We start from the raw sequence: 25213 nt of genomic DNA on the forward strand, positions 1-25213 counted from the left end.
ACAGATGTTACAGAATACCATAGGTCACAGGATCAATATGAATGTTCTAAACAATTTAATTGAAAAGTGTCAATTAACGTCACCTTTGCTGAGCTATTTTAGACGCTCCATGGAGCTTGTACTGAAAGACAGACTTTTTCTTCAAATAGCAAACCAATGTGTCCTTATCATGTAACTTTTTAGAAAAACCACTATTCAATAAACTCAAGCTCAAACCACCCTTGGACACCCTGCAGTGTTAGAAACTGAGCTATGAAAGCTAGGAGCTAAACAGCACCTTAAAGTTAGGTTATGGGCGCAACAATGGAATGTCCAGGTGCACTTTTTTATAACAAGAATATAAAGCTGAAAATGAATGAACTGCAGCTAAAATACTATGTTCATTTTTCACATGGTCCAGTCCTTCCCCTGACCACCCCCATATATTCTTAAGATGGTCTCTTCTCCAGTCTTCAGAGAGGAGCTGGACGTGGGGTGGCAGAAAAGGGTTTTAATCTGAAATCTTAGGGCACAGTATTGCGCCCAGAGCTCAGAAACTGCTCGTGCTAATGAAATTCCCTGTTGCAAAATGCGCCGAGAACAATGGAAATTTCGAACATTGACAGACACTCTGTCCAATTTCCTATGACTAGTACCATTCAACTGCTTTTAAACCAATTTCTAAGGAAGCCTGATACTCTAGAGATTGCTAAAGAACTTTAAAATTTCATACACATGTATAGTGAGAGATTACCGGGACAGTGAAAGAAATAAAAGGAAGTGGTGAGCAAAAAGGAGGAGAGAAAAGTCAAGCCGATTTTTTTAAAAAAGGGAAGTAAAATTGCTGATTTTAGGAGCTGCAATTATTCCCATCCCAAACAAAAACTGCTGAGGCACTTTAAAGAATGCAGTCTATCACATAAGTTTTTCAGATAGAGAAAAAAACATGAAACGTTGCTATTCATCACATATCTCAATCCATGCTGATGCCATGACAAGTATTTAGAAGTAACTGGTTGTATGCAGAAGAAGAAAAACGTATTCTTTTTTCTGCCGGATGATATACAATATTTTTTTTAAGGGCACAATCCTATGGACACAGGGAGGGATCTGAGCCCATAAAATTTCCAGATCTTTCTCTCTGCAGGCAAGTTACAACCAAAGAAATCTCTGATGCAGTTATTCTTCTGCCTTCAGTTCTCTGGCAGCAGGAGTAGGGATTTCAGGGGAGTGTTGGGGAAGCAATGCTATACTTGTCATCAGGGCCATCTTAAGCATATGCAGCACCGGGGTACAAATATCCACCCAGCGCCCCTAGGTTGTCCAAAGTTGTTGACCTTTTCTTAGGGAGAGAACTGCCAAACTTGTTGCGGTGCATACAACAGAATGCGTCATGCAGTGCCCACAACGTTACACAGCACTCCGGGCACAGCATTGAAATAGTTAGCCGCCATGCAGCTGGAGCAAGAGCTAACAGCCGAGCGGAGCAGGGCCCGTCAGAGCGCCGCAGGCTCTTCTGCTGCGGGCAGCTCGGTGCGAGTTCGAGGGCAAGCGTTGGAGTCCAGGGAAGAGCCGCCCGCAGTAGAAGAGCTCCGCTCGACTGTCAGCGGCTCGGCCCTGGACTCTCGGCCTGCCGCCCCGGAGCCGTGCATCCCTCGCACCAATGGTTAAGATGGCCCTGCTTATCATGTTGCTGGAGTAAGAGAAAACCAACGGGAAGCAAAGTTTTTAAAAGATGAAAGATACAGGGGGAAGGAAAATGCAGGTTGCAGATTACACACACGCGCGCGCGCACACACACACACACACACACATTTTGCTCCACTGGCACAGGCTTGGCAGATCTTCCACCTTTGCTCCCCCCTACCCAACCGTAACATTGCTCTACCTGATTCTTCAGTGGAGATCAAAATAGCTGCTTAGTCTCATGCAAAGTAGTGAGCGATACAGATGTTCCACTGGGCTTGCATTATTTTTTTCTTTGAACAACCTTTCTGACATTATCGCAAACTGTTCTTTGTTTTAAAAATTGTCATGCAGCACAGATGAGGAGGAAAGGAGAACAGACGAAATAAAAGGAGGAAGTGGGAATGGAGAAGTGATCAAAACTAATTTCATAGCAGTCTGGACCCTGACCATTATCCTGAAGTAAAGCAACTGAAACATGATCAGACCTCTGACATAACTGATTTTTCTGTAGCTTTGCTTGTAAACTTATAAGATTCCAAATCATAAACAGTGTAATCCTAAGCATGCCTTTTCGGAAGCAAGTCCTGTTGAATTCACTGGGGATTACCACTAAGTAAGTGTACCTAGGACTGCAGCCTTAATCAATGGTAATATGCTTTTTACCCTCGCTGATAGCTACTCTACAGGAAATTATTCACATTCCACAGAAGTGTCCTGCATTTTGATTCACTATTTTCTAAACACCAAACTATTTCTAGAAGTCAGCTGAATCCTTTCCCAGAACCCTGGAAGTCTCAGTAAGTCTGGATTGAAAGAGAATAAGTTACATAAGAGCAATTTCTCTGCCTCCAAAAGCAATGACTTTTGAGTTCGTTGTCATTGGGCTAAGTCACTTTCTAACTATACAAAGCATAAGGTACATGCTTAACTCTTTTAAGCCATGCATTCAGAAAATGCAATACTCCTGTTTAAAGAAAATATTAGAACAAAAGGAACAATATGCAAGTTAAAACATAAAACTTATTTACTATCTACTGTTTTTAACTACAAAAAATGCATTTCACATGTATGGTGCAGGAAAAAAATGCTGCTGCTGCTGCTTTTATTTATTTTTACCAATGACAGTATGTAGCCACATGTGTTGTGCCAGAGATTTAAAAATCCAGTTAACAAAATCCATCACAATGATAAATACATACAACTTCAATATCTGAAATATTAATTTCTACAACTAAAGCACTTCTGCATATAAGTTAATTTCATAGTGTCTGTATTCAGTTTCAGCTTTTAATCTTAGAATACCTTACTATATATAGATTTACTAGATTTAGGGTTCAAGTGCAAGGTAAATGGCTTGTTTATTCACAGAGAAATGAGACCATAGTATGAATAACGTATTGAGGTTAAAACTTCAAACGAAGCTATTAAAAATGGATGATGGGGAAATGGTTCAGAGAAAGATTCAAGTAAAATCTTCCGGCTTTCTCACAAGTGAAGATGCACTTTACCAATTGCTTTTATTCAGAATTAGATTTTTATTTCTTTTTTTAAAAAACAAAATGAACATTTACAACAGCACAACAATTGCTTTTAACAACCTAGCAGCCGAAAGCAAGTTGCATGTCTCAATGTTACACATCCAATACACAGTTGTTCAACAGCCAGATTTGCCTTAGTGTTGGATGGAAAGTAACACAGCAACACTGGTTTAAAAGTTGAAACACTGACTGGCAGTAGAGACCAAAAGCATGGATTTCATTCTCTCCATTACTGAAGTTCTATGCAAAGGTAAAAGAGACCTTGCTTCAACACAATAATGGATTATCTTCCTTTCAGGAATTGCAGACAAAGGATTGTATCCAACACTGTCTGAACATAAGTGGGATACCCACTTTCACAACAGAACTTCACTTTCCTCTCCTCCCCCTACAACCCCATGCTCACCCCCAAAATTTGCTACCAGTCACTCTGATGTCACAATGACATCATGTGACAGACATGATGACATCAAGTGCAGTGCTGAAGCACCTGACAATCAACTAGTTGCTGGGGGCTTTGGAACCTCTGGCCCACAGGCCAGATTTGCTCCACCACATCTTCCCATTTGGGCTACGGAGTCATTGATCCGCCCTTACCAGGGCAGGTGGGCATGGCTTGGTCAAAACAGCCTTGTGGGCCAAAAGGGAAGCCCTGGTGGGCCAAATATGTCTCACAAGTAGATACTCACTACACCAGGAAAGAGGAACAATTTTAATCAACACTGTAACCACTAAGCCATGAAGTACTGAATGAACATGGATATACCGTATGTGCCAGGCCCCAGAAACTATCAACAAGCAAGAGCTTGCATGTGTGAATGGGGTATCACAGGCAACAGCAAATAAAACCCATAGAGCAAGGGGTGCTGGACACCAATTCCCATCAACCGCAGCCAGCACGGCCAAAAGTAAGAGACAATGGGAGTTGGGAGTCCAGTGACATCTGAAAGGGCATGTAGTTTAAAGCCTACATGTAAAAAACTTACCACCATTTAGCACAGAGAGAGTGTGCGAGAGAGTTAATAATTGCTTTTCTGTGCAAGAATGAACCATAATGCAAAATGTCTGAGATAAAATACTGTAAATAACAAAGTCATATTTTTGGCTTCCTTCCAGACTGGGATCAGGAAGTTGTCAAGGGCTCTAGGTTCCATGAGAGCCAACTCATAGCTCATCAGTATCATCCACCAAACCCATATGAGAAATCTTGAATTTCTTGTGTGTCCTCTAACTGCTGCTGTGAGGTTAAGCTCACAATTAAACTGCAGTTAAATTTACTGGTTAGCCATTTTATCTTGCACTGCACTGCTGTTTTATTGTTTTGGTAGTTTTGTATTATTTGTAGCAATACCAGCCAGCCACTGAAGTGTGAGTTACAAGTTTCATAAACAAGCAGACTACTTGAGTTCTGCAACATGTTCAGCTGCAAATTATGAATATTTAGGACTGCCAAACACACACCACAGATATTTACTTCTGCCTAATAACAACCAGCATACACATCTACAAAGTTCCAGACAAAGTTCTTAACAGTCCAATCCCATCCAAAAACCCACTTTGTTCAATGGGATTTGATTCAAGATGAATATAAATGTGCCTAGTCTCTAAAACCAATACAATTCTGCAGTGCAAAAAGCACAGATTTTGGATTATGTTTCTAGGTTTCATAAAGACAATGAGAGTCACACTCAGAATGGGCAACACATTTGATTCCAATGGGTCCAAGTATAACTAACGTTGAATAGCATCCTCTGTTCTAGCAACTAGCTAAGATGCATGTTGCTTCAGGAAATATATTTATTTCAGAATAGGAAAGCTAATTTAAAGCCATTCTTTTCTTGCAGATTTAAATTACTTTGATTTAATATATTCTACCAATAGATCTCTTTAATGGACTATGTTCACACATGCAGCTACCAAGTAGGAACTGTGCAATGAAGTGTACATTTATGTAAGAACTTCCCTATCTATTTAAACTTAAATTGAAGCCATAATTTGAACCCCTGTCACATCATTTTATGCCTCATCTAACCCAAATTAGTTGTTCCCCACCTCCACGGGTACAGAACGTTTATTATTCTTATGCTTGTAGACTAAAAGATTTCTGGGGTTCTGAGTAAACTATTCAACTGCAAGTGGCTGCCACAAAGCAATAGCAACTTCTGTTTACATTTCCATCCATTTGTTAAGGTGAACATATACTCAAAACTATTCTTGAAAAAAGTTTCAGCTGAATTTTCTTTTAACTGTTTCAGGCAGTGCTTTTTTCAGGGGAGGGGGCCGCATACCCCTAAACATTTTGTGAATCTAAGTTTGGCCTCATTCAAAGGCAGTATTTCAACATGAGTAGGAAAATGAGAGTACCCCTAAACATTTTTTAGGAGGGGGAAGCACTGGTTTTAGGTACTGTGAGAACTCTTCAGGATTGAAGAGGAGAGTAAAAATGATTATCTTACTATATACAGGTGAAACTCGGAAAATTAGAATATCGTCAAAAAGTGCATTTATTTCAGTAATGCAACTTATAATTTTTTTATTTTAATTTTTACAAATGCTTTCTTTTGGAAATTCCACAGTAATAAAACAAATAGTTACAATAATACAAAAATAAACATCGCTATTACATTTCATTAATAACATTCCATTTATAATTGACCCGCCTAACGACAAATAATTACAATTACAACAAATAAAGGCTTGACATATCTTGCTTTGCATATCATGCATCTATCTCATATATTGGTTTCACCTTTTAAGTTGCATTACTGAAATAAATGCACTTTTTGACGATATTCTAATTTTCCCGAGTTTCACCTGCAATATTTTTGTAAGGAATAAAGTGGCCATGCTGTGAGTCACACGGCAACAGCAGGCAGATTCAGCCAGCAAAGCAGGCAGGCTGAGGGTGCGGGTGGCTGACCAGCACAGCGAGCAAGTGAGGGGGTAGGCAGGTAGCCCAGGAAGACCTTTCCATGCTCCTTGTGTCACCCACCCTTTCCTCTGCACCCAACAACAGGGGTCTGAACGTGCAAGCGGCCCAGTTGAGCAAGCAGCCAGCTAGAATGAGCAAGCAGGCAGGTCTTCCCATGCTCCCCGCCCTTCTTGCTGCCGCCGCCACCCACAATTCACGGAAACCTCCCCACTCCGCATCCGCAAATAACTTGCTCCAATCTCAAGATCCCACTGCTACTTGAAGAGAAGAGGGGAGAGAAGAAGAGAAACTCTCTTCTTCACCCTGCCTGCGCAACCACACACTTCATTCTGTCGGCTTCACAGAACATGGGGAGAAAGATTTTCCCGTCTTCATTCCCCTCTCCTCTGCAAGGGGCAGAGCAGCAGGATCTTGAGACTGGGGTGATCGGTGAAAGGGTGGGGAGGAGAGAGTTTCCAGCAGACTGTGGGGGAGAGGAGGGTTTGGGGCAAACAATGGGAGAGGAAGATTGGGGAATGGGGTGGCAGGTGGGGTGTTGAAGTAGCTGGGAGGGGTCTGGGAGGGCTGATGGACCTGTGAGGGATAGTGGGATTGGCAGGGTAGGCAAGCAACAGTAGCAGGAGTGGCAGTCCCTAGTAAATAAATTAACATTAAGCAGGACTACCTTACAGAAGTCTGCTCTATGAAATTCCAAGGACAAAATGCATATCAATTTACAGATACTCACCTGCTGAATTATCTTGGAGTCTTTCGGTAGGTTTTCTTTTGGTGGGACTTTTCCAAACAACTTCCAGCCAGGAGCACTGTGGACAGCAGGTTTGAGTTCCTTTGTCCTTTTAGCAAAGAAGTTCCTGTTTAAAAAAACAACAAATAAGTTTAAAATTGGAAGGTGTGTTTGCTGGAGTTGATGCCAACTTCTTAAACCTAAATATCAAGATTAACAGTTAATCACAGCTCCTTTCTACAGATTTTTTCCGGGGTGGTAAGGAGAGGGAAAGAGACTGCTATGTCAAAACTTATGAAACTAATATTTTTAAAACTTTCCCTTGGTCAGGCCTAGTTAACAGCACAGCACTTAGGAGGAGGCAGGTGACTGGGGGCTCCAGGTGAGCTGTGGAGAAGTAGTCAAGACACGACAGGAGAGCACCACATCAACTATCTTGCTCTGCAGCTGCAGCCCACGTCACACCAATGCTGCCATGTCAGAGGAGAGAGGTGGGTGGGTGGCCCAGGCAAGCCATGGAAGAACAAGTCTAAGGGGAGAAGAGTTTGGCATGCTGTAAGGGGAGGGGGGTTGGCGAGAAAACTGACCTAAGTCCCATCTCCTAGCCAAGTAATATTGGAGTAAGCAGTTACTCTTACTTTTTGGTCCACATTTGCAAAATACAGTAAAAGAAAGAATGGCCTCCCTGTTATAAACAAGCATTTGTATGTTAAAGATTTCTGATTTATAGCATCTTGCTGAAGGAAGGCCCTTTATTATTAAAGTGAGGCCTATTATCATTAAACAGAAATACTGATATTTCAATGTATTTTTATTTTTGCTTCAAAGTATACATTCTAGCAGAAAAAGGGCTAGGAAGACATACACAAATCAAAAACAAGTACCAGTTTGCCTAGCCAACTTTAAACAAGAAATATTTTTGGGACTAGATTCTGAAATTTGATTGTAGTTTCTGTAAGATTTAAATATGTGGGCATGGCAGCAAAAATAACCCATGCACAGTGGGTCCAGGTTCCAGGGAGAAACAGTAATCTAATGTTTGGCAAGTATTTACTGGTAGCACTTGTATCGACATGAAATTGAGCTTGTGTAATCAATATTATATGGTTATGTATCTTTAGTTGGCTACCTGGTTCTGCAAGGAAGCATTTATGCCTGGTGTGCAATTTCTCATTCGGCGTGAACAGCAACAGTATTCCCCCGCAGAGCACCCACAACTGTCTCCACCTGCCCCTACACTCTGGGCAAGAACATGAAGACTGAAAATGAGTGCTCTATCATGTTGTTAAAGAGACATCAGCCACTTAACTCAAAGAGGCTATGCTATGCACACAGCTTCCACAGTGCTGTCTTGTGTACATGAGTTCTACAGAAGCTGCTTGTGCCAACAACCATTTAACAGAAAAAGCCACAGCACATAGCAAATCCATTCTTCACAGTGCTACTTTATAAAGGCTACACATGAAGCACTCTCCTACTATTTAAGAGCCACTAGCTCTATGAATGTGCAGGCATGCACACATCCTTAGTACATCTCCATATTTAGCACAAAGCAATGCTTTGAATATGCCTGTTGTATTTGTCCATGGAGTTTTCTTGGCAGGAATACTGGAGTGGCTTGACAGTTCCTTCTCCAGGTGGATCATGTTTAGTCAAAACTCTCCACTATGACCTGTCCATCTTGGGTGGCCCTGCATGGCATAGCTCATAGCTTCTCTGAGTTATTCAAGCCCCTTCGCCACGACAAGGCATTGATCCATGAAGGGGTGCTCACTGAGTGCTCACTGGAAGGACAGATCGTGAAGCTGAGGCTCCAATACTTTGGCCACCTCATGAGAAGAGAAGAATCCTTGGAAAAGACCCTAATGTTGGGAAAGATTGAGGGCACTAGGAGAAGGGGACGACAGAGGACGAGATGGTTGGACAGTGTTCTCGAAGCTACGAACATGAGTTTGACCAAACTGCGGGAGGCAGTGCAAGACAGGCGTGCCTGGTGTGCTATGGTCCATGGGGTCACGAAGAGTCGGACACGACTAAACGACTAAACAACAACAACAACAATGCTTTGAATGCTGTGTGTGTGGTACACACAGCATCAATGAACTAGCATCAAGAAGTGGTGGCAGAGAAGCAAATATTCCCCTGGCTAGCAGTGTTAGAAACCGAGATATGAAAGCTAGGAGCTAAATGGCACCGTAAACCTAGGTTAAGGCCGCAACAACAGAATGTCTAGGAGCGCTTTTTTATAGCAAGAATACAAAGCTGAAAATGAATGAACAGCAGCTAAAATACTATGTTCATTTTTCACATGGTCTAGTCCTTCCCCTGCCCAACCCCCTAATATTCTTAAGAGGGTCTCTTCTCCGGTCTTCAGAGATGAGCTAGAATTGGGGAGCATAGCTTCCAAGTTATCCCTTTTTTTAAGGGATTTTCCCTTATGCTGAATAGGCTTCCTCGCGAGAAAAGGGAAAACTTGGCAGCTATGTTGGGGAGGCAGAAAAGGTTCCTCCTTTCCTTCCACTCTGCAGTTTTAATCTAAAATCTTAGCACAGTATTGCACCCAGAGCTCAGAAACTGCTTGTGTTAATTAAATTCCCTGTCACAAAATGCACCTAGAACAATGGGGAGTTTCGAACACTGCTTGCTAGTTATTCACATGGCTGGTGAACAAGTACTAGTTTTATGAACTATATTTCCTTTCCAACTGAGAACACAGGGATGTTCTTCTTGCTTCCTTTTTGTTGGCAAAAAATATGTAACACCTACAGAATAGTAGCATTAGCCTTCCTTCCATAATTTTATATGGGAAGGTGAAAATACACATTCCAGTTCTGTGGGAGGATGAATGTTTTAATGCAAAGAAGCAACCACAACAGAGAAGCCTGCCAAACAAGTCCATGAGAGGAATATCCCTCACTTCAAAAACCCCTAGACAGTGATGGGAAATCTCAGTCACCTACACAGAATACAAATGACAAACCTTGGTGAATCCATCCAATCTCAGCCTAGCTGTACAGTCCATATATTTTGCTCAGGGCTGGAAGCTCTAAAGTTGATGCAACAAATGCTGTTCTGCTCTTGTGAACATTTTATATTTGCATGGGCTCCAATGATTAAGCAGTTTTGATTTAACTATTTTAGTGTTTAATAGTAACTTAACTGGCATTTATACTAGGTAGAAAGAGGTGAACCAAGAAAGCATGGTTTTTTTCACCATCTATGAAAATGTAGGCACACCTTTGCCAATTCTGTAACATCAAAATACTGGCATGGCCTTTAAGAAACTTTCAACTAAAGATATCCTGCTCTAGCAGACGCAATGTCTAACATTTTAAAATTTTATAGAAAGAATCGCCATTGCATTGGCACATTAGTCACCCAACTAAGCAAGCAAAAAAAAAACCCTCCAATATTTCAGGTCCAAATAAAGCATTTTGTAGCACCTATAATGGGGTATCATCACCTATCAAAGTCAACCTGGCCACTTAAACAGCAACCAGCTGTGGCATCTCTGCATAGCCTTGGGTGTCAACACACCCCTCCCTTTACTTCTCTTCTCACTGGCAGCAGATATGAAGTCAGGGAAGGCTTTTGAGTGTGTATTAGAACATGGGAAGAGGGAAGGAAAGTGGAAAGGTGAAAAAGTATGCATAAGCAGCCATAATGGTGCTATATTGCTCTTTCCATGTAGACCAGTACTCTAAGCCATATCTAAGCTGCCAATCCAGGCACTGGAAAATGGACAGAAATCTTGATAGTGCAATGGATTATTTTTCCAGTTCAGTCATCACCATCTGCCCTGCCCCAAAGCTTCTAAGCCCCACAACACATATTACTTTGCCACTATGCAGATGAGGCAACATGTTAAACCCTGGAGATCACTTTGCAGGGAGAAAAGCTATGGTTTGGTGGGAAAGAATGACATGTCATGGAGGGGAGAATGAATTATATTCTGTTTTAACTGACCTATATATGAAATATTTAATGCTGTGCTCCTTTTGCAAACTTCTTGCATTCTGGGTTGTTGTTTTTACAGTGTAAGCCATCTTGAGGGGACTATTGGGGGGGGGGGGAAATCAACCCACTATTTTTTAAAAAAATAAATGTACAGGTTGACAATTTCTGCCACATTTAGGTGTTAGTCCCCAGCACCATGGAACTGCTTACATGTTTGTCATTAAGAAATCAGTAGAGCAAGTCACAGAATAACTCTAACCTGAACTCTTGAGTTTTGGTTCCAAAGGTACGAGTATTATGTCACACACACACACACACACACACACACACGGAACAAAGTCACCTTTTACACATTATAATGAAGCTATTTGAACTTTGTTTCACGAAGCTCAAGTAGTTCAGAGTGTTTTATTCTTGCTGTTAACAAAACTTCTGCTCCATCTAATCCAAGGTTATGAGCCAGAATTAACCTCCCACTCACTTGCCCTGGCAAGCACCTGCAAAGGAACCCTAACTACCGGGCACTTAAAATGTACATTGACCTAGGTTAGAATAAATGAGTGAAGCTGAATCTGCACCCATGGTTGTGGTTCTCTGTTATAGCAAGACCAGGTGTGCAGAACCTTTGGCCCTCCAGTGGTTGCAGAACTGCAACTCCTATCATCCCTGACTATCGGCCATGGTTGCTAGGGCTGATGGGAACCATAGTTGAGCAACATCTGGAGTGCCACAGATACCCCACACCTGTAATGGATTGAAGTCAAGAAGAGGAATAAGCAATGATATGTTCTCTGCTTCCAGGTCATGACCTGTGTTTAACAAAACATGGCACTAAACTGCCTGAATGTGCAGTTTAAATGTTATTTTTCCTAGTTCCCTGGCCTAGTTCTCAGGAAGGTGGTACGGCTATGTCTGAATGAACAGTTTGAGTGTGAGTGTGTGAGTGAGAGCGAGCGAGAGAGGGAGAGACAGACAGGCAGACATGACAGTATGCTTTTCCACGAAATATGTTTGTTCCACAAAGAAATCAAGTATGGGGGTGCGGGAGAGACTGTAGCCTAGCCCTCTCCAACATGCTGGTTTTCTATGTAGAGAGAACAATATCATACAGTTGTGGCATGTGGGGCAGAAGGAGAATATCTCCAAAGAGCACAGCAGTTGGGTATCTTCTGGGAAGCTTTGGAAGTCGAAGGAGAATCTTCAGGAAAAAAGGAAGATGATGTAGGCAGGGTCTGCTTGATGTAAAGAGTCTGCTTTATCTGCTGAATTTCCTTCTCGCACTGATACCCTTTAGGCTTGCCAATTAACTTGAAAAGCCGCAGTCTGTCTGCTCCTACACATTTAACAACCATAAATTATTATTGGGGGGGAACCAGGGGTAACATTAATAGGGGGTCGTGTTGATTCCCATGCCCTATGTCAGCCAATAAGCTGGTTGTTAAGATGTAGAAAAGAAAAAGCAGCTGCCAACAAGGGTTGGCAACCCTAATTTCACTTAACAGCCTTACAATAGGAATGTTGCAGGTCCATTTGTACCCTCTTAAATGGGGTGTTATTTCTTATTGATGAGGTTATTTCTTTCTCTCTTGCTTACTAAGGGCATTTGTATACCACGCTCTTCAGTCAGGAAGACTCCTAGAGTGGTTTGGATAGAGTCTGTTTAAACAAGACAGACCCTGCCTGCACTGCGGGCTGACAACCTAAAAGACATAACATACAAGGGAAAGAGGAAAAAGGCAAACTCAGCTGCCAATTCTTAAAATTTAATAATTCTTATAACCAGATGGAAACAGTTCAGACGCCTTTCGAAAGAGCTGATGGAATGAGTCCTGCTTCTCATCTCACTGAGTTTTCTCATTTTCAAGTTTGCCCAATAAGAGAATTGTCAACACAGCCTTCTCAAAACATAATAAAATGCAATTAACAAAAAGGGCCACCTGCTTAATAGATGCATTTAGGCAATATGGGTATGAAACAGTATGCTATCCTATGGTTAGTTTCAGCCTCATCACTACCTTGGAATTGGACGGCTGTCATTGTCAGAATAGTGGCTCTTACTCCCAGGTTTATCTGTTCACTGAAATAGACACATGGAGTCTGTCCAACTTAAGCTACCATTCCACATTACAAGTATCCAACTGGTAACAAATTGTTTTATTTTTTATTTTTTTAAAAGATGTATAAACTGCTATTTCACACAAAGAAATAGCAAAGCAGTTAACAATCAAAAATACATAAAACCAGTGCTTTTTTCTTTAAAAAAATGTTTAGGGGTATTCTCATTTTGACTCAAGAAAACCACCATTTTATAGTTCAAATCAGGAAAAAATAAATACAGTAAATGGAGAAAAGCACAAAGAAGTACAAAGATTCACAAAATGTTTAGGGGTATGCATGCCCCTGTATCCCCCCAGAAAAAAGCACTGCATAAAACCATACAGTAAAAACCATCACAGGTATTTTACCTTCTATTGTCTAACTCTAAAGGGAAACTTACACTGGTGCTTCTTGCATTACTTCTTTTCTTTCATCAGAGCTAAAAGGGAAACACAGGAAGAAGCCTAAAAAGTAGAAACACAGCAAAGAATTCTGTCCCTGCATTCAAACACTATCACTAAGAATTACTTGCAGAGACATTCCGTCAAAGTAAAAAGTGACAAAGAAGAGCTCTTAAGAATGCCCCTAATGCACCTCTAAAGCAATTAAGGTAGAAGCACTGCCTTTTCCAATGCACATCATAAGGAGGCATGGCTGGTTCTTCAGATGCAGTTAAGCTTTATATCACGTTAATAGGCCATCACTGCATCACAAAACAAAATTTTCATACATGATGAACCCATTTTGCTAAATTTTCCATGCTACCCTGAAAAAAGAAAGTGGATTCATGTCCTTAGATATCTGCAATTGTAAGCATGGTATCCAACAGCGTTAAGCAATTTTCAGCAGTTTGTTCTCCCCACACTGAAGCCTGCCACTTCATCCCCTATATCTGCTGCAGCGGAGGGCGAGGGGGGGGGAAGAGATGGGCATACAAATTGTGGAAGAAGAGTAAATGAGTGGTGAGCATCACAGGGACAATAAATAGTATATGACAGGCATCCCCAAACTTCGGCCAACCAGATGTTTTGGACTGCAATTCCCATGATCCCTGACCACTGGTCCTGTTAGCTAGGGATCATGGGAGTTGTAGGCCAAAACATCTGGAGGGCCGCAGTTTGGGGATGCCTGGTATATGACATCTTCAGACACTCCCATTGCTGTACTACAGTCACCAGCTACAGTCCTATGTATTGTTTCTACTTAACTGTGCACAGAACTAAAGACACAAATAACTTGCAGTTCTAGAGAAACAACTCTCACCAACACGTAACAGAGGTGTGGGGAACTTAGATCCAACAGATACCTGTCCCCTAACTCCCATCAACCTCAGTCAGCGTGGCCAATGGCCAGGATAAAGGGAGTTGTGGCTAAGCGACATCTGGGGGCTGCACAGGTTCCCCACACATCCTTTAAAAGTTACGCAGAAAATCAGAAAAGTTTGCAGAGTTGGGGGGGGGGCGACCTGGGGCCGGAAATATTTATAGCTCCTACTATTCACCCATACACATCAATTGAGTTTCTGGCAGGCCAGGGCATTTTCCAACATTCTGGATCAAGTTGAGACAAAGGTGAAAAGAATACTGTGACAGTCATTCAGCACACAGGTAAGTACTGCCTCCACATATAGGAAAGAGAAACATTTATACCAGGAGAAAGTTTTATCTATGAGCAATATGAGTTTAAATTTCACAACATTTAGTCTTTGCTACCAGAATTACACTAACAAAGTACAATAGCAGGGGACTACCAAGAAAATTAATTATGGCTTTTAGCCTCTATTTGTGCCATTCTAATTTGTTTTAATTGGGACAGAATTAGGTTCCCGAAGAACCACAACTACAAGCTAGAGCAAAGTGAAACATGCCACTGCACATTATACTACTTCAACATTCAAGTTTAACAACTTCTCAAGTAGATAATGTGGAGTATTATCCTCATACAAGCCTGTAGTTGAATGTGGAAAACAATTTCTCACCCATTCCATTTAAAGCAGGTAAGACTAGGTAAGACTATTTAGAACACGTCTGTGTATTTCTCTGTTGTCTTAGAGAACTAATAGATACAGTATATTTTTAAAAACTGAACAATGGGAAATGAAATATTTTGCATGCTGTACTCAGATGTTCTGGGGACACAGGTGGCGCTGTGGGTTAAACCAGAGCCTAGGGCTTGCCGATCAGAAGGTCGGCGGTTTGAATCCCCGCGACAGGGTGAGCTCCCATTGCTCGGTCCCAGCTCCTGCCAACCTAACAGTTCGAAAGCACGTTAAAGCTACAGCGGGAAGGTAAACGGTGTTTCCGTGTGCTGCTCTGGTTCACCAGAAGTGGCTTTGTCATGCTGGCCACATGACCTGGAAGCTGCATGCCGGCTCCCTCGGCCAATAACGCGAGATGAGCACTGCAACCCCAGAGTCGGTCACAACTGGACCTAATGGTCAGGGGTCCCTTTACCTTTACTCAGAAGTTCTACCATATTCAGCAGGGTTTGTTCCCTAGTAGGTGTGTTTAGGATTGAAGTCATAGTTACAGATTTCACAGTAATACAGGAAAAGTATAATAGCTAGTGTGAGGAAAACATATGATACATATTATGTTATCTTTGTTTGAAACGTTCTTCATGAGATGTCCAAAAAAGCACAGTGCAGCTTTTAACACTTATATTTAGCCACTTATGCTTTTCTTTACTCACCGGTCTTTTTTGTTCATACATTCAAAACCCCAATGTGCAGCCCTGTGTGATTAATACTGAATGTTCAATAAAAGTATTGAAAAGAAGCAGCTTTATGTCAAATCAGAAATCAAAAGTGTAAGCCAATTTAAAAAGTAAAAACACTTCTTCCTATTAGTGCTCACATGGCAGGATACTTTAAGTCCCACAACAATGATTTTCAGATATTCAAAATACAATACAGTGGTACCTTGGGTTAAGAACTTAATTCATTCTGGAGGTCCGTTCTTAACCTCAAACTGTTTTTAACCTGAGGTACCACTTTAGCTAATGGGTCCTCCCTCTGCCGCCATGCTATTTCTTTTCTCATCCTGAAGCAAAGTATTTAACCCGAGGTACTATTTCTGGGTTGGTGGAGTCTGTAACTTGAAGCGTCTATAACCTGAAGCGTCTGTAACCCGAGGTACCACTGTACTTAACCGTCTAGAAATCAAAATACAACGTCATTACTGAGACACAGTTGCCCCAAGTTTCTGAGCAAGATTCAACAGCTTTTTAAAATGTCAAATACTGAAATATAACTTATTTCATTGAGCCGTAATTTTAACATCCTAATTATTACGAGCCTCTGTACCAGGAATCCCAGTGCTTAATTAGTAATAGGATTGTGGCACAAAGCTCAAGTGTCTTTGGAACCTGAGACCCCTAAAGTTGCTGTAATGCAATTGCTAGGAAGAATGCTTGAGAGACACAGTCAATCTCCAGTGACAGAGAATTATTATCCACCACTAATACAACACATGAGTCAGAGATACCAGCTTCCAATACAGATTCCAGAATTCAGACTCAGCAGATATTTGGTAGGTTTGTTCCTCTATTTTCAGCTGTAAAACTGACCTAACCAAATGAATTAACCTAGATATATTTTATCTTCTTTAAAAGTCAGATCACCACTTACATTTATAAAATTCAGCAAGTATCAACATAGCTCCACCCATGCACAAGAGGGAGGTATCAAGGGACTCAGAAAAACCACACGGTTTGCAGAAGTACAAAACCTTTTAAAAAAAAACATGAGGTGGGAACCTCACAAACGGCTCAATAAGGACTAAGCACACTCAATGACCACAAAATTCTGCCTTGACTATTGAGGGGATAGGGGATAGAAAACGGAGGAGACAGAATAGAGTAGCTAGAATAATGAAAAGGAGTATTCCACACTACAGTACAATTATTTTGTTGCATGTCTCACTTACACAGAAGCACTGTCAGTGAATGATTTAACAAGCTATATAACTCAAGCAAATGTTTTCCTATTCTACATGTTAGTAGAAAGCTTCTGAACTACCATGTTTCCTCAGAGTTGACCAAAAAGCTCCAAAAGGAATGTGGTTGGCTGTAGGAAGAACAGTGATGCGAGAACATTTTGAATTGAAAGATGCTTCCTATACAAATTAGGGTAATTTGGATACGGTAATTTGCATCAGAGAATTACCCTAGCTGCCAAGCTTGCCTAATATTTATCTGTAGCTATGTCAGTTTCATTCTGTCAGTTTCACAAGCATCAAATCGTAAATTTGCTCCATGTTTATGGACTTTAAAAAAAACAACTCACATCATTTATATTGTACAAACCCTGGCTACAGCTCAAGGTTAGACATGGAGTGCAAGTTTTGGTTCAGGTCACATGCTAATTTTTTACTTAGCTTGGTGTTGTACAAACCTGGGGAAGAGCAAAGTGAGTGTACAGCCCTCTCTGGGTGTCTGGCTAATCTCAGTAAGCCATAGTTTAGTTTACTGTGTCATATGAACGAAGTCAGCATGTCACAACCATAAAAAGATAGCCATAAGAAAATGCAAAGAGCGTTCCAAGTTATTCCCAGAGATTCAATGGAAGATAGCCTCTCTATCTGTTCTATGAACAAAACTTGAAGCTACTTGTCATCATCACCTATATTTATAAAAAAGCCTTTTTAAAAGTGATGTTTTCCTATTGGAACTCGCCAGACCATGAAAAATTTGTTGAATACAAAATGAGGAATGAGAACAACCAACTTTTGCGATGCCTATAGAATCTTAAAGACCCAATATTAACACAGACTTTTGGTATCTGAGTAATTTCCCCAATAAATTCTAATCATAACTTTACTTATACTCAGGAAATGCAATCAGAAAACATCAATGAAGGATATTGAAGGAAGTACTAAAAAGCAGATCAGAACACAGTTTAGGAATAGCAACAGTACAATCCTACCACCACCTGTTAGGAGATAATGGCATCTAGGGAAATGTGCACTAGCACCTTCTTCTACTACACAAAGTTGTATTATGAAGTGGTGAGCATTTCAGTTCAAGCAGAGAGGAAAAGCCAAACAGTAATTAATACTAGAGTAGCTGTTCAAACACATTTGAGGTGTGGTGAGAGCCAAGCCAGAGAGAAACTAGAAAAACTTACCAGTAAATAACAGAATGACATTAAGAGTTACCCAACACAAGACCTACACACTATGATGCAGTGTTTACGATGTGCAACACTTTCACCAATCCTATCAGGGCAATGACATAACAGTTTGTAATCTGTGGGATATTCAATTGAGCTTGTCCATTTTAGCACCTCCCAGCCCTTTCAGTCATGCTAAGCTTGAGGGAACTAACCTGCACCCCATCAGATGCCTTACAAGTGTAACACAGAGACCACAGTATGTAGAAAAGACTAAGGTATCCCTAACATCATTTCACATAACACCAAAATGCTAAAATCAGCATCAAGCATCTGCCATAAACAACCAGTACTAAGACATAGTTTCAATATCCAGGAAGCAAATGATGCTTTTTGAAAACTGGCAGATAAGAGAACTGAAACCCCTTTGGAGAAATGAATAATTTAAAATGGTATATTACTTGCATTCCACTATAACAATCCCAATACACATCAAGTCTTCTATCATTGTGACTACCGTGTTTCTCATATTTTAAGACATGTCTTATATTCATTTTTACTCAAGAAAATAAGCCTATGGCTTATTTTCGGGGGTGTCTTATTTTTTGCTGAGCCCCGACTGAGCGGGAACCAGCAAAGGCAGCAGCCCGCCGCCGACTTGGAGCTCGATGCAAATCCGTTTGCTCTCCATGCACTGAGCAGTGGCCCTCTCCCTATCTTCCTTCCACCTCAGTCTCTTTAACTTCTGTTTGTTTCCTTCTCGATTTTTCCCCCTCTTCCCGCTCCCGTCCTTCCCTCCCAGCAGCGTACTCAGGCCGCCGCCAGAGCTAGAAAAGGGGGGGGTGCGCCTTCCCCGCCGCGCGGAACTACATCCCCCATCAGCCCCCGGGCTTCCCTCTTCCTGAGTGTCAGTTTCACGCTGCAGCCAGGGAATTTAAAACAAAAGAGACTTCTCTCGCTCTCCCTCCGCCCCTCTCCTGCTGTTGCCGTGATCACCTCGTCCTGCTCCTTGCCGGGCGCTCCCTTCACTGTGCCTTTTGCTGGCTTCTTCGTGCGCGCGGGAGTGACTTGGGGGCTTTTCCATCCCGCCGGATTTCCCCCCGCTCCTGCTTTTTTTTTTTTAAGCTGTCGGCTCCGCTCCCCCCCAACTAGCTCTCTCTTTCTTTCTCTCCATCTCCACACCCACTTCGGCGGCCAGGCGGGGTCTGCGCGACAGCACAGCAAGAGCATTTTAAAAAGAAAACGGGGAAAGAGAAGGGGATCTTTGTGTGCCCAAGAGCCACACTGGGCAGAAGGGATCAGGTTACAGCCAAGGAACCGAGCCAAGGAACCTTTGCCGGCTCCCGCGCGCTTTGCCGAGCTCCAGCGGAGCGGGAACTAGCAAAGGCAGCAGCCCACCGCCGGCTTGGAGCTCGGCAAAGCGCGCACTGCTGCCTTTGCTGGCTCCCGCTCTGTTGGAGCTCGGCAAAGCGCGCGCTGCTGCCCTTGCCGGGTCCCGCTGGGTCGGGACTTGGCGCGGAGTGCCCTGCCATACCAGCATGCCTTATTTTGGGGGGATGCCTTATATTTTTTTGCCTTCTGAAAATTGTGCCATGGCTTATTTTATAGGGACGTCTTAAAATATGAGAAACACGGTAGAGAAACCAGCTATGAAAAAAAGTCCAGGCTACAACATAGCCACAAAACCTTACTACATTATTGGCTAACAGTTGTTCAACTTGGAACATCTCATTTCTGCTTGCAGAAAAGAAAAGAAAAAAGAAAAAAAAGAATCAAAGTTGGCTTACAAAGGGAACATTATCTTTCCCATTATTATAAAAATAATAAAGTTAAGTTTTGAAATTCACATGCAGCAAAGATTATTGAGGGGAAATAATCCATTGCTATACAGCAAATTATGCACAAGGCAGGAAGTTATTAGAATGCCATTAGCATTTTAACTAGACAAAATAAGCATTGCTCCCAGTGGCTGCTCAACTGTTCTTGGATAGTCACTCCAGAAAAATGCAAAGGCACTAGAGAAGTCCAATCAAATATGTGCTAGTTATTTGGGCAAAAGATTCCTGCATTGCAGGGGGCTGGACTAGATGACCCTTGTGATCAGCTCTTGTGATTCTATGATTCTGTTTATCAAGGTGTATCCTTTAAAGATGCCACAAAGAACAGGGTACACTTGAGCAAGTACAGATACATTCCTCTTTTGTGACACCTGAGAACAATATTTTACTATAGAGCTGTATATAAATGTTTGTATCACTATGCTGAATTCTTTCCCTTTCTCTTCCAACTAGACAATTATTTAATCAAACATAGGAGAAAAGATGCAACAAGAGGCAGCTTTAGTATTCAATATGATATGTGTAGTAAAGCAAACAACTTGAGACTCAACTATTTAGCAGGACATCTTGCACAGAACACTATCACAATTTCTTGTTGACATGGTAGTCTTCAGGTAAGAAAATAGATTAGTGAAGCTGAAAAGCATAAAATGCTACTGCATGCTTAGTCAAATAGATTTGATTGAGTAGAGACAAAAGCATCATAGAAAATGTCATCTTTCATGTATGAGCATTAAATAAGATACCAAAAATAATTTTTATTACTACATCATTACATTCATACCTCACCTTTCCTTCAAGGAGTTCAAGGTGGTATAAAGAGTTATCCCACTTCTCCATTTTATCCTCAACAAGCATGCAAGGTAGGTTAGGCTGAGAAGTACTGCCTGGCCCAAGGTCACCCAGTGACCAGAGGTCACTAGGTGAACAGGGATTTGAGCCTGGGTCTCCCCTTTCTAGTCTAACACTAACCACTATGCCAGACTGACCACACTGGATTTAGGCTACCCATGAGCTCTGTAAGACAAGGGCAAATTCTCTCTGAAGGTTCTTTACACACACACACACCTCATCTTTAAAATCTTCTCATCAAAAACAGGTCCATCACAAAGGGTGCTTTAGCATACATTGGCAACGGCTACTTTCCTCTTCCAAAAGAGTTATCACAACCGTTTTAACTTTTAAAAAGGAGTTCTTGTTGCAGATCAGCTTCATAAGACTTAACGATATACCAAGCTACAATTATACTAGCCAGGGGAAGGGGGTGGGCAAAAAAGCACACCTGGGAAGTTCACCTGGGAGAGTCCGCTGCAGGTAATGGATCTGAAGGGATACAGAGTCAAGACACCTTGACCGTAATGGCCACAACTCTCAAATAAGAGGTTTAAGGTTTAAAATGACAGCTCCGGCACCGTTTCAAAGCATGCTTCCAGAGTGGGTGGGGATGGGGATTCCGGCTGGTTTCCTCGCCTATTAAGTTACAGTACAAGGTTACGCTCTCCTCCCGCATGCGGCACGCGCAGCCCCTTTTTCCCGCAGGAGTCCCGGGGAGCGGCCGCGTGAGTCACTCACCTCGTAAAGAATTCGGCGAAGCTGGAGCTGGCGAGGCCTCCCAGCCGCTTCGCCCGGTCCCCTTGCTCGGAGCCGGTGGCGGCGGCAGCAGCGGCGGCGGCAGCTGCATTGGCGCCGGAGGCGAGGGCGGGATGCGGCTGCTGCGGCTGCAAATGCTCCGGGGCGCTGCGTCGGCGGCTCACCTCGAAGGTGTTGCGGGAGTTGAGATTGATGTCCATGAAAGCCAGCGAGGGCAGGCAAGGGAGAGCCCTCGCCGACGGGGAGGCCAGGCTCTCCGCCTCCTCGGAAGCTGGAGAAGGGCTCCCTGAAGCGGACGACGACGACGAAGAGGGCGAGGGAGACATGGCCGGGGTGGCGGCGAGGCCGCAGCTCTTCAGCGACAGAGGCGGCGGCTCCTCCTCAAGAGCAACCGCGCTCTGGGCCACCGGCAGGAAAAAGGCGCAGCCGCCGTTGTGGAGCGTCGTGCTTTGCGAAGCCGGCGGCTCCGAGGGGCTCGACGTGCCCCCCTGAGGAGGCGGAGGAGGCGGCGACAGGAGGAAGCCGGCGTCCCCGTTGGTCATCCTCCCTGCGCCGCAGGCGTCCCCGTTGGGTGGCCTCTTGCCGGCCAGGTAGCAGCGCAGCCGGGCCCCGGGGCCCTCTCGGCTGCCGTCCGCTTCCGCGTCGTCGTCGTCGCTGCCGCCCTTCTCCTCCTCCTCCGGCGACGCCGCCTCCTCCTTCTCCCGGCCCGAGGGAAGCAAGGATGCGCCGCCCTGAGCTCCGGCATCCTCCGGCCCAACCATTTGCCGACGCAGAACCCCCGGGGAGCCAGCGGCGCGGCTGGGAGGGGGGAAGGGGAGCGGGGAAGGGCAGGGGGAGGAGGAGGAGGAGGCGGCCCGGCCCCTCACGGTGGCGCAGAGGGACCGACGGGGCGGGGCGCCGGCGGCTGCTAGTGCTGCTTCTGCGCTCCTTGGCTCCACCAGCCGGTACCGCTCAACGCAGCCGACTACGGTGAGGGTGGCGGCGGCGGCGGCAGGAGCGGCCTAAGGGGGCCCGGCACGCGCAGGCGCACGGGGGCCTCTCGGCGGTCATCGCCACCGACCATAGAGACGACGTTGCTGGTGCGGAAGTGGCGCCTTGTAAACATCCGGCCCTCTGACGCCTATGGCGGGCTGATGGAAGCCTCGCAGGTTTACCGTATATCATCTAAGCCTCCCGCCTATAACAAAGGGCGGTACGGTATTGTTACATATCCCTCTTGGTAACCAGCCTGTTGGGGCAGCTCAGCCAGCCTTGCCCTGCTTCCCGTATTCCACTCGCAGTGCGCGTGTGTAGCGGGGAGGGACACACACACAGCCGTCATTCTTTTTTTCAGTAACCCGGGTGACAGGCAAGGTGTCAGCTGCTTCTTAGTCTCCCTCTGCAGTTATCCAACCGTCGGAACAGCCCAATGATTTCAGTGTCGGGCATCACGTGCTACAGTATGGGGCTGGATCCAGACCCAGGTTACCTGAGCTTAAGCTGCCCTCGTAACCCTGCTTAACTCAACAGGACTTGCTTCTGAGTATAAGCACTGGTCGTTCCCACGGTCCCACCCGTGGAGTTTAAGAAATTAGTGACTTGCTCCACTAATTTCCTGTATAGCCTCACCTCAACTAAAAGTGCAAACCAGTGCCTGGAAGTCCTGCGTGTCCATAGAACAATAGGCATGCGTATAAAGGATTGCAGGCTTCGTCTGCATCCAGCCCAAGACACTTGCTCAAGCGTCTCCTGCTAACATCAAAAGGGCTTTTGTCTATGTAGGCAGTGAGGTGGTAAAATGCACTGTATCAGAACTCAAGTTGGGAGTTACAATTTTTGGATGCCCCCAGCCACCCTGTGTAATGAAATCCCCAGCAGTTTGAAACCAAAACTATTATTGTAAGGCTAAATAAAGGTTATAGCATAACCCTCTCCCTGCCTGTCTGGTTTTCTGCTTACAGGGAATATTTTGCTTTACACTGGAAGGAATCAAAACATGATCCCTCTTACCTTCATTCTGAATTACTTCATTCTGTCACATTGGCACAGTGAACTGAGCCCATTGGACCCAAGGAAAAGAAAGGGAAAATGTGCATACATCCCTTTGCCATGGGGATTTTAAACTTGCAATTCAGTCCTCTTTATTATATATATATATATATTTTCTAGAAGAATATTGCATTTGTAGTATAAAAGCAAATACTTTGGAGAAAGGGGCATTCTACTCAAGATAACAGACCAACATATAGTATAATTTTACACTGCAGGGAGTATCCTGTTGCAGAGAGGCCAAAACAAGTTTATCCTGTCTACAGCCAATCTTGTGTGACAAACTCAATGTCACCCTTATTTTGTTTACACTTCATCTAAGAACTTTTCTTATCCTGTGTTGCATCTCTTACATTGTCATTCAGGGGCCGTTTGGCTTTAATGTTACAGTGCACACTTTTTCCACAGGTTTATAACTCAGCCGTGAAAATACATTACAGAGTGAAACTTGTCATAGTATACCCCCATCTGGAAGTTAAATAGTCCACAGGTGATTTGGAAACATTCAGATAAAACTTCCAAAGGGCTAATCCTATTAGGCTGCAATCCTTTGCACAAACTTACCTGGGAGCGTGGAAGGCGAAATATGTCAATTTCAGTTTCCTGCAGTTTCTCATTTTCCCAGTCTTACCTTTGGTTATCCACATTTCCACATCAGTTCGCATTTTTTAAGATAAGTCCTCACTTCATCAGCACTTTAGTGCAAATGACACTTTTACAAAGCATTTCCCCTAATATGTGTTTTGGTAAGTTATTTTCACTAATGTGTGTATTTATAAGCACACATTAGTATGGATGGAAAACTGTGTTGCAAAATTCAGATAAGTGCAACTTATTGAAAAATGGTCATGTTTCAGTCTGTGTATTCCTTTGGAAGGTTCAAATTTCGTAAGTTCACCTTGAAATACAAATCGAATTGAAATTCCACACACACCTCATCCCTATATGGGTGTATCATTGAACTCAGTAGAACTTATATCTGAATGTATATACATAGGATTCCATTGTTAAGACCCATCTGCACCAAACGTATTTAACAGTCATGGCTTCTCACAAATAATCCTGGAACTAGTAGTTTGTTAAGGGTGCTGAGAGTTGTTGAGAGACCTTTATTCTCCTCACACAGCTGCAATTCCCAGAGAAAGGCTGCTGTGAACATCAATGACGATATATGTGAGAGTTTTTAACTGGGAGCTGTAAGTGGTGTTTGTGTAGATCTGATAATGCCAAGTTTGCAAGTTCAACCCCCATATAGGACAGTTGCATATTCCTGCATTTCAGGGGGTTGGACTAGATCAGGCATCCCCAAACTCGGCCCTCCAGATGTTTTGGTAATACAATTCCCAGCATCCCTGACCACTGGTCCTGTTAGCTAGGGATGGTGGGAGTTGTAGTCCCAAAACATATGGAGGGCTGAGTTTGGGGGCGCCTGGACTAGATGATCCTCAAGGTTCCTTCTAACTCTACAATTCTATCCTATTTTTACAGATCTGGAAATACCATACTCAGACTGCACATCAAACTGGAAGTGTGTCAAGAAAACTTACTCTCAGTAGACATTCATAGGATTGCACTGTTTACTGACAATTGCACTACCCGGTATACATTTAAAGCTTCTCTCCCTCTTCCCACCCCCCTTACACACACACCCATTTATCCATGATGTACCAAAATACATGCCAACCATTCTACAAATCATTCAAAGCCCACTTAACAGGCTAGATACACATT

General features: G+C 43.3%; 1 protein-coding gene across 3 annotated transcripts in view; it reads right to left on the minus strand.

Moving 5' to 3' along the window:
* Positions 1–22590, minus strand: part of TBC1D12 (TBC1 domain family member 12) — a 46079-nt gene extending 23489 nt beyond the window's left edge. Inside the window, exons 1-2 of one of the 3 annotated variants that reach the window (XM_035137805.2) lie at positions 21437–22590; positions 6866–6989 (exon numbers count right to left, since the gene is read on the minus strand). In XM_035137805.2, the coding sequence (XP_034993696.1) occupies positions 6866–6989; positions 21437–22215 (903 nt within the window). In that variant the 5' untranslated portion in view covers positions 22216–22590. Of the gene's footprint in view, positions 1–6865; positions 6990–13316; positions 13925–21436 lie in introns of those variants that run through there. The other 2 variants (XM_035137804.2, XM_060274864.1) reach the window with 2 other exon arrangements.
* Between the last annotated feature and the right edge of the window lie 2623 nt (positions 22591–25213).

This window comes from Zootoca vivipara, chromosome 5 (genome assembly GCF_963506605.1).
Source record: "Zootoca vivipara chromosome 5, rZooViv1.1, whole genome shotgun sequence".
Lineage (NCBI taxonomy): Eukaryota > Metazoa > Chordata > Lepidosauria > Squamata > Lacertidae > Zootoca > Zootoca vivipara.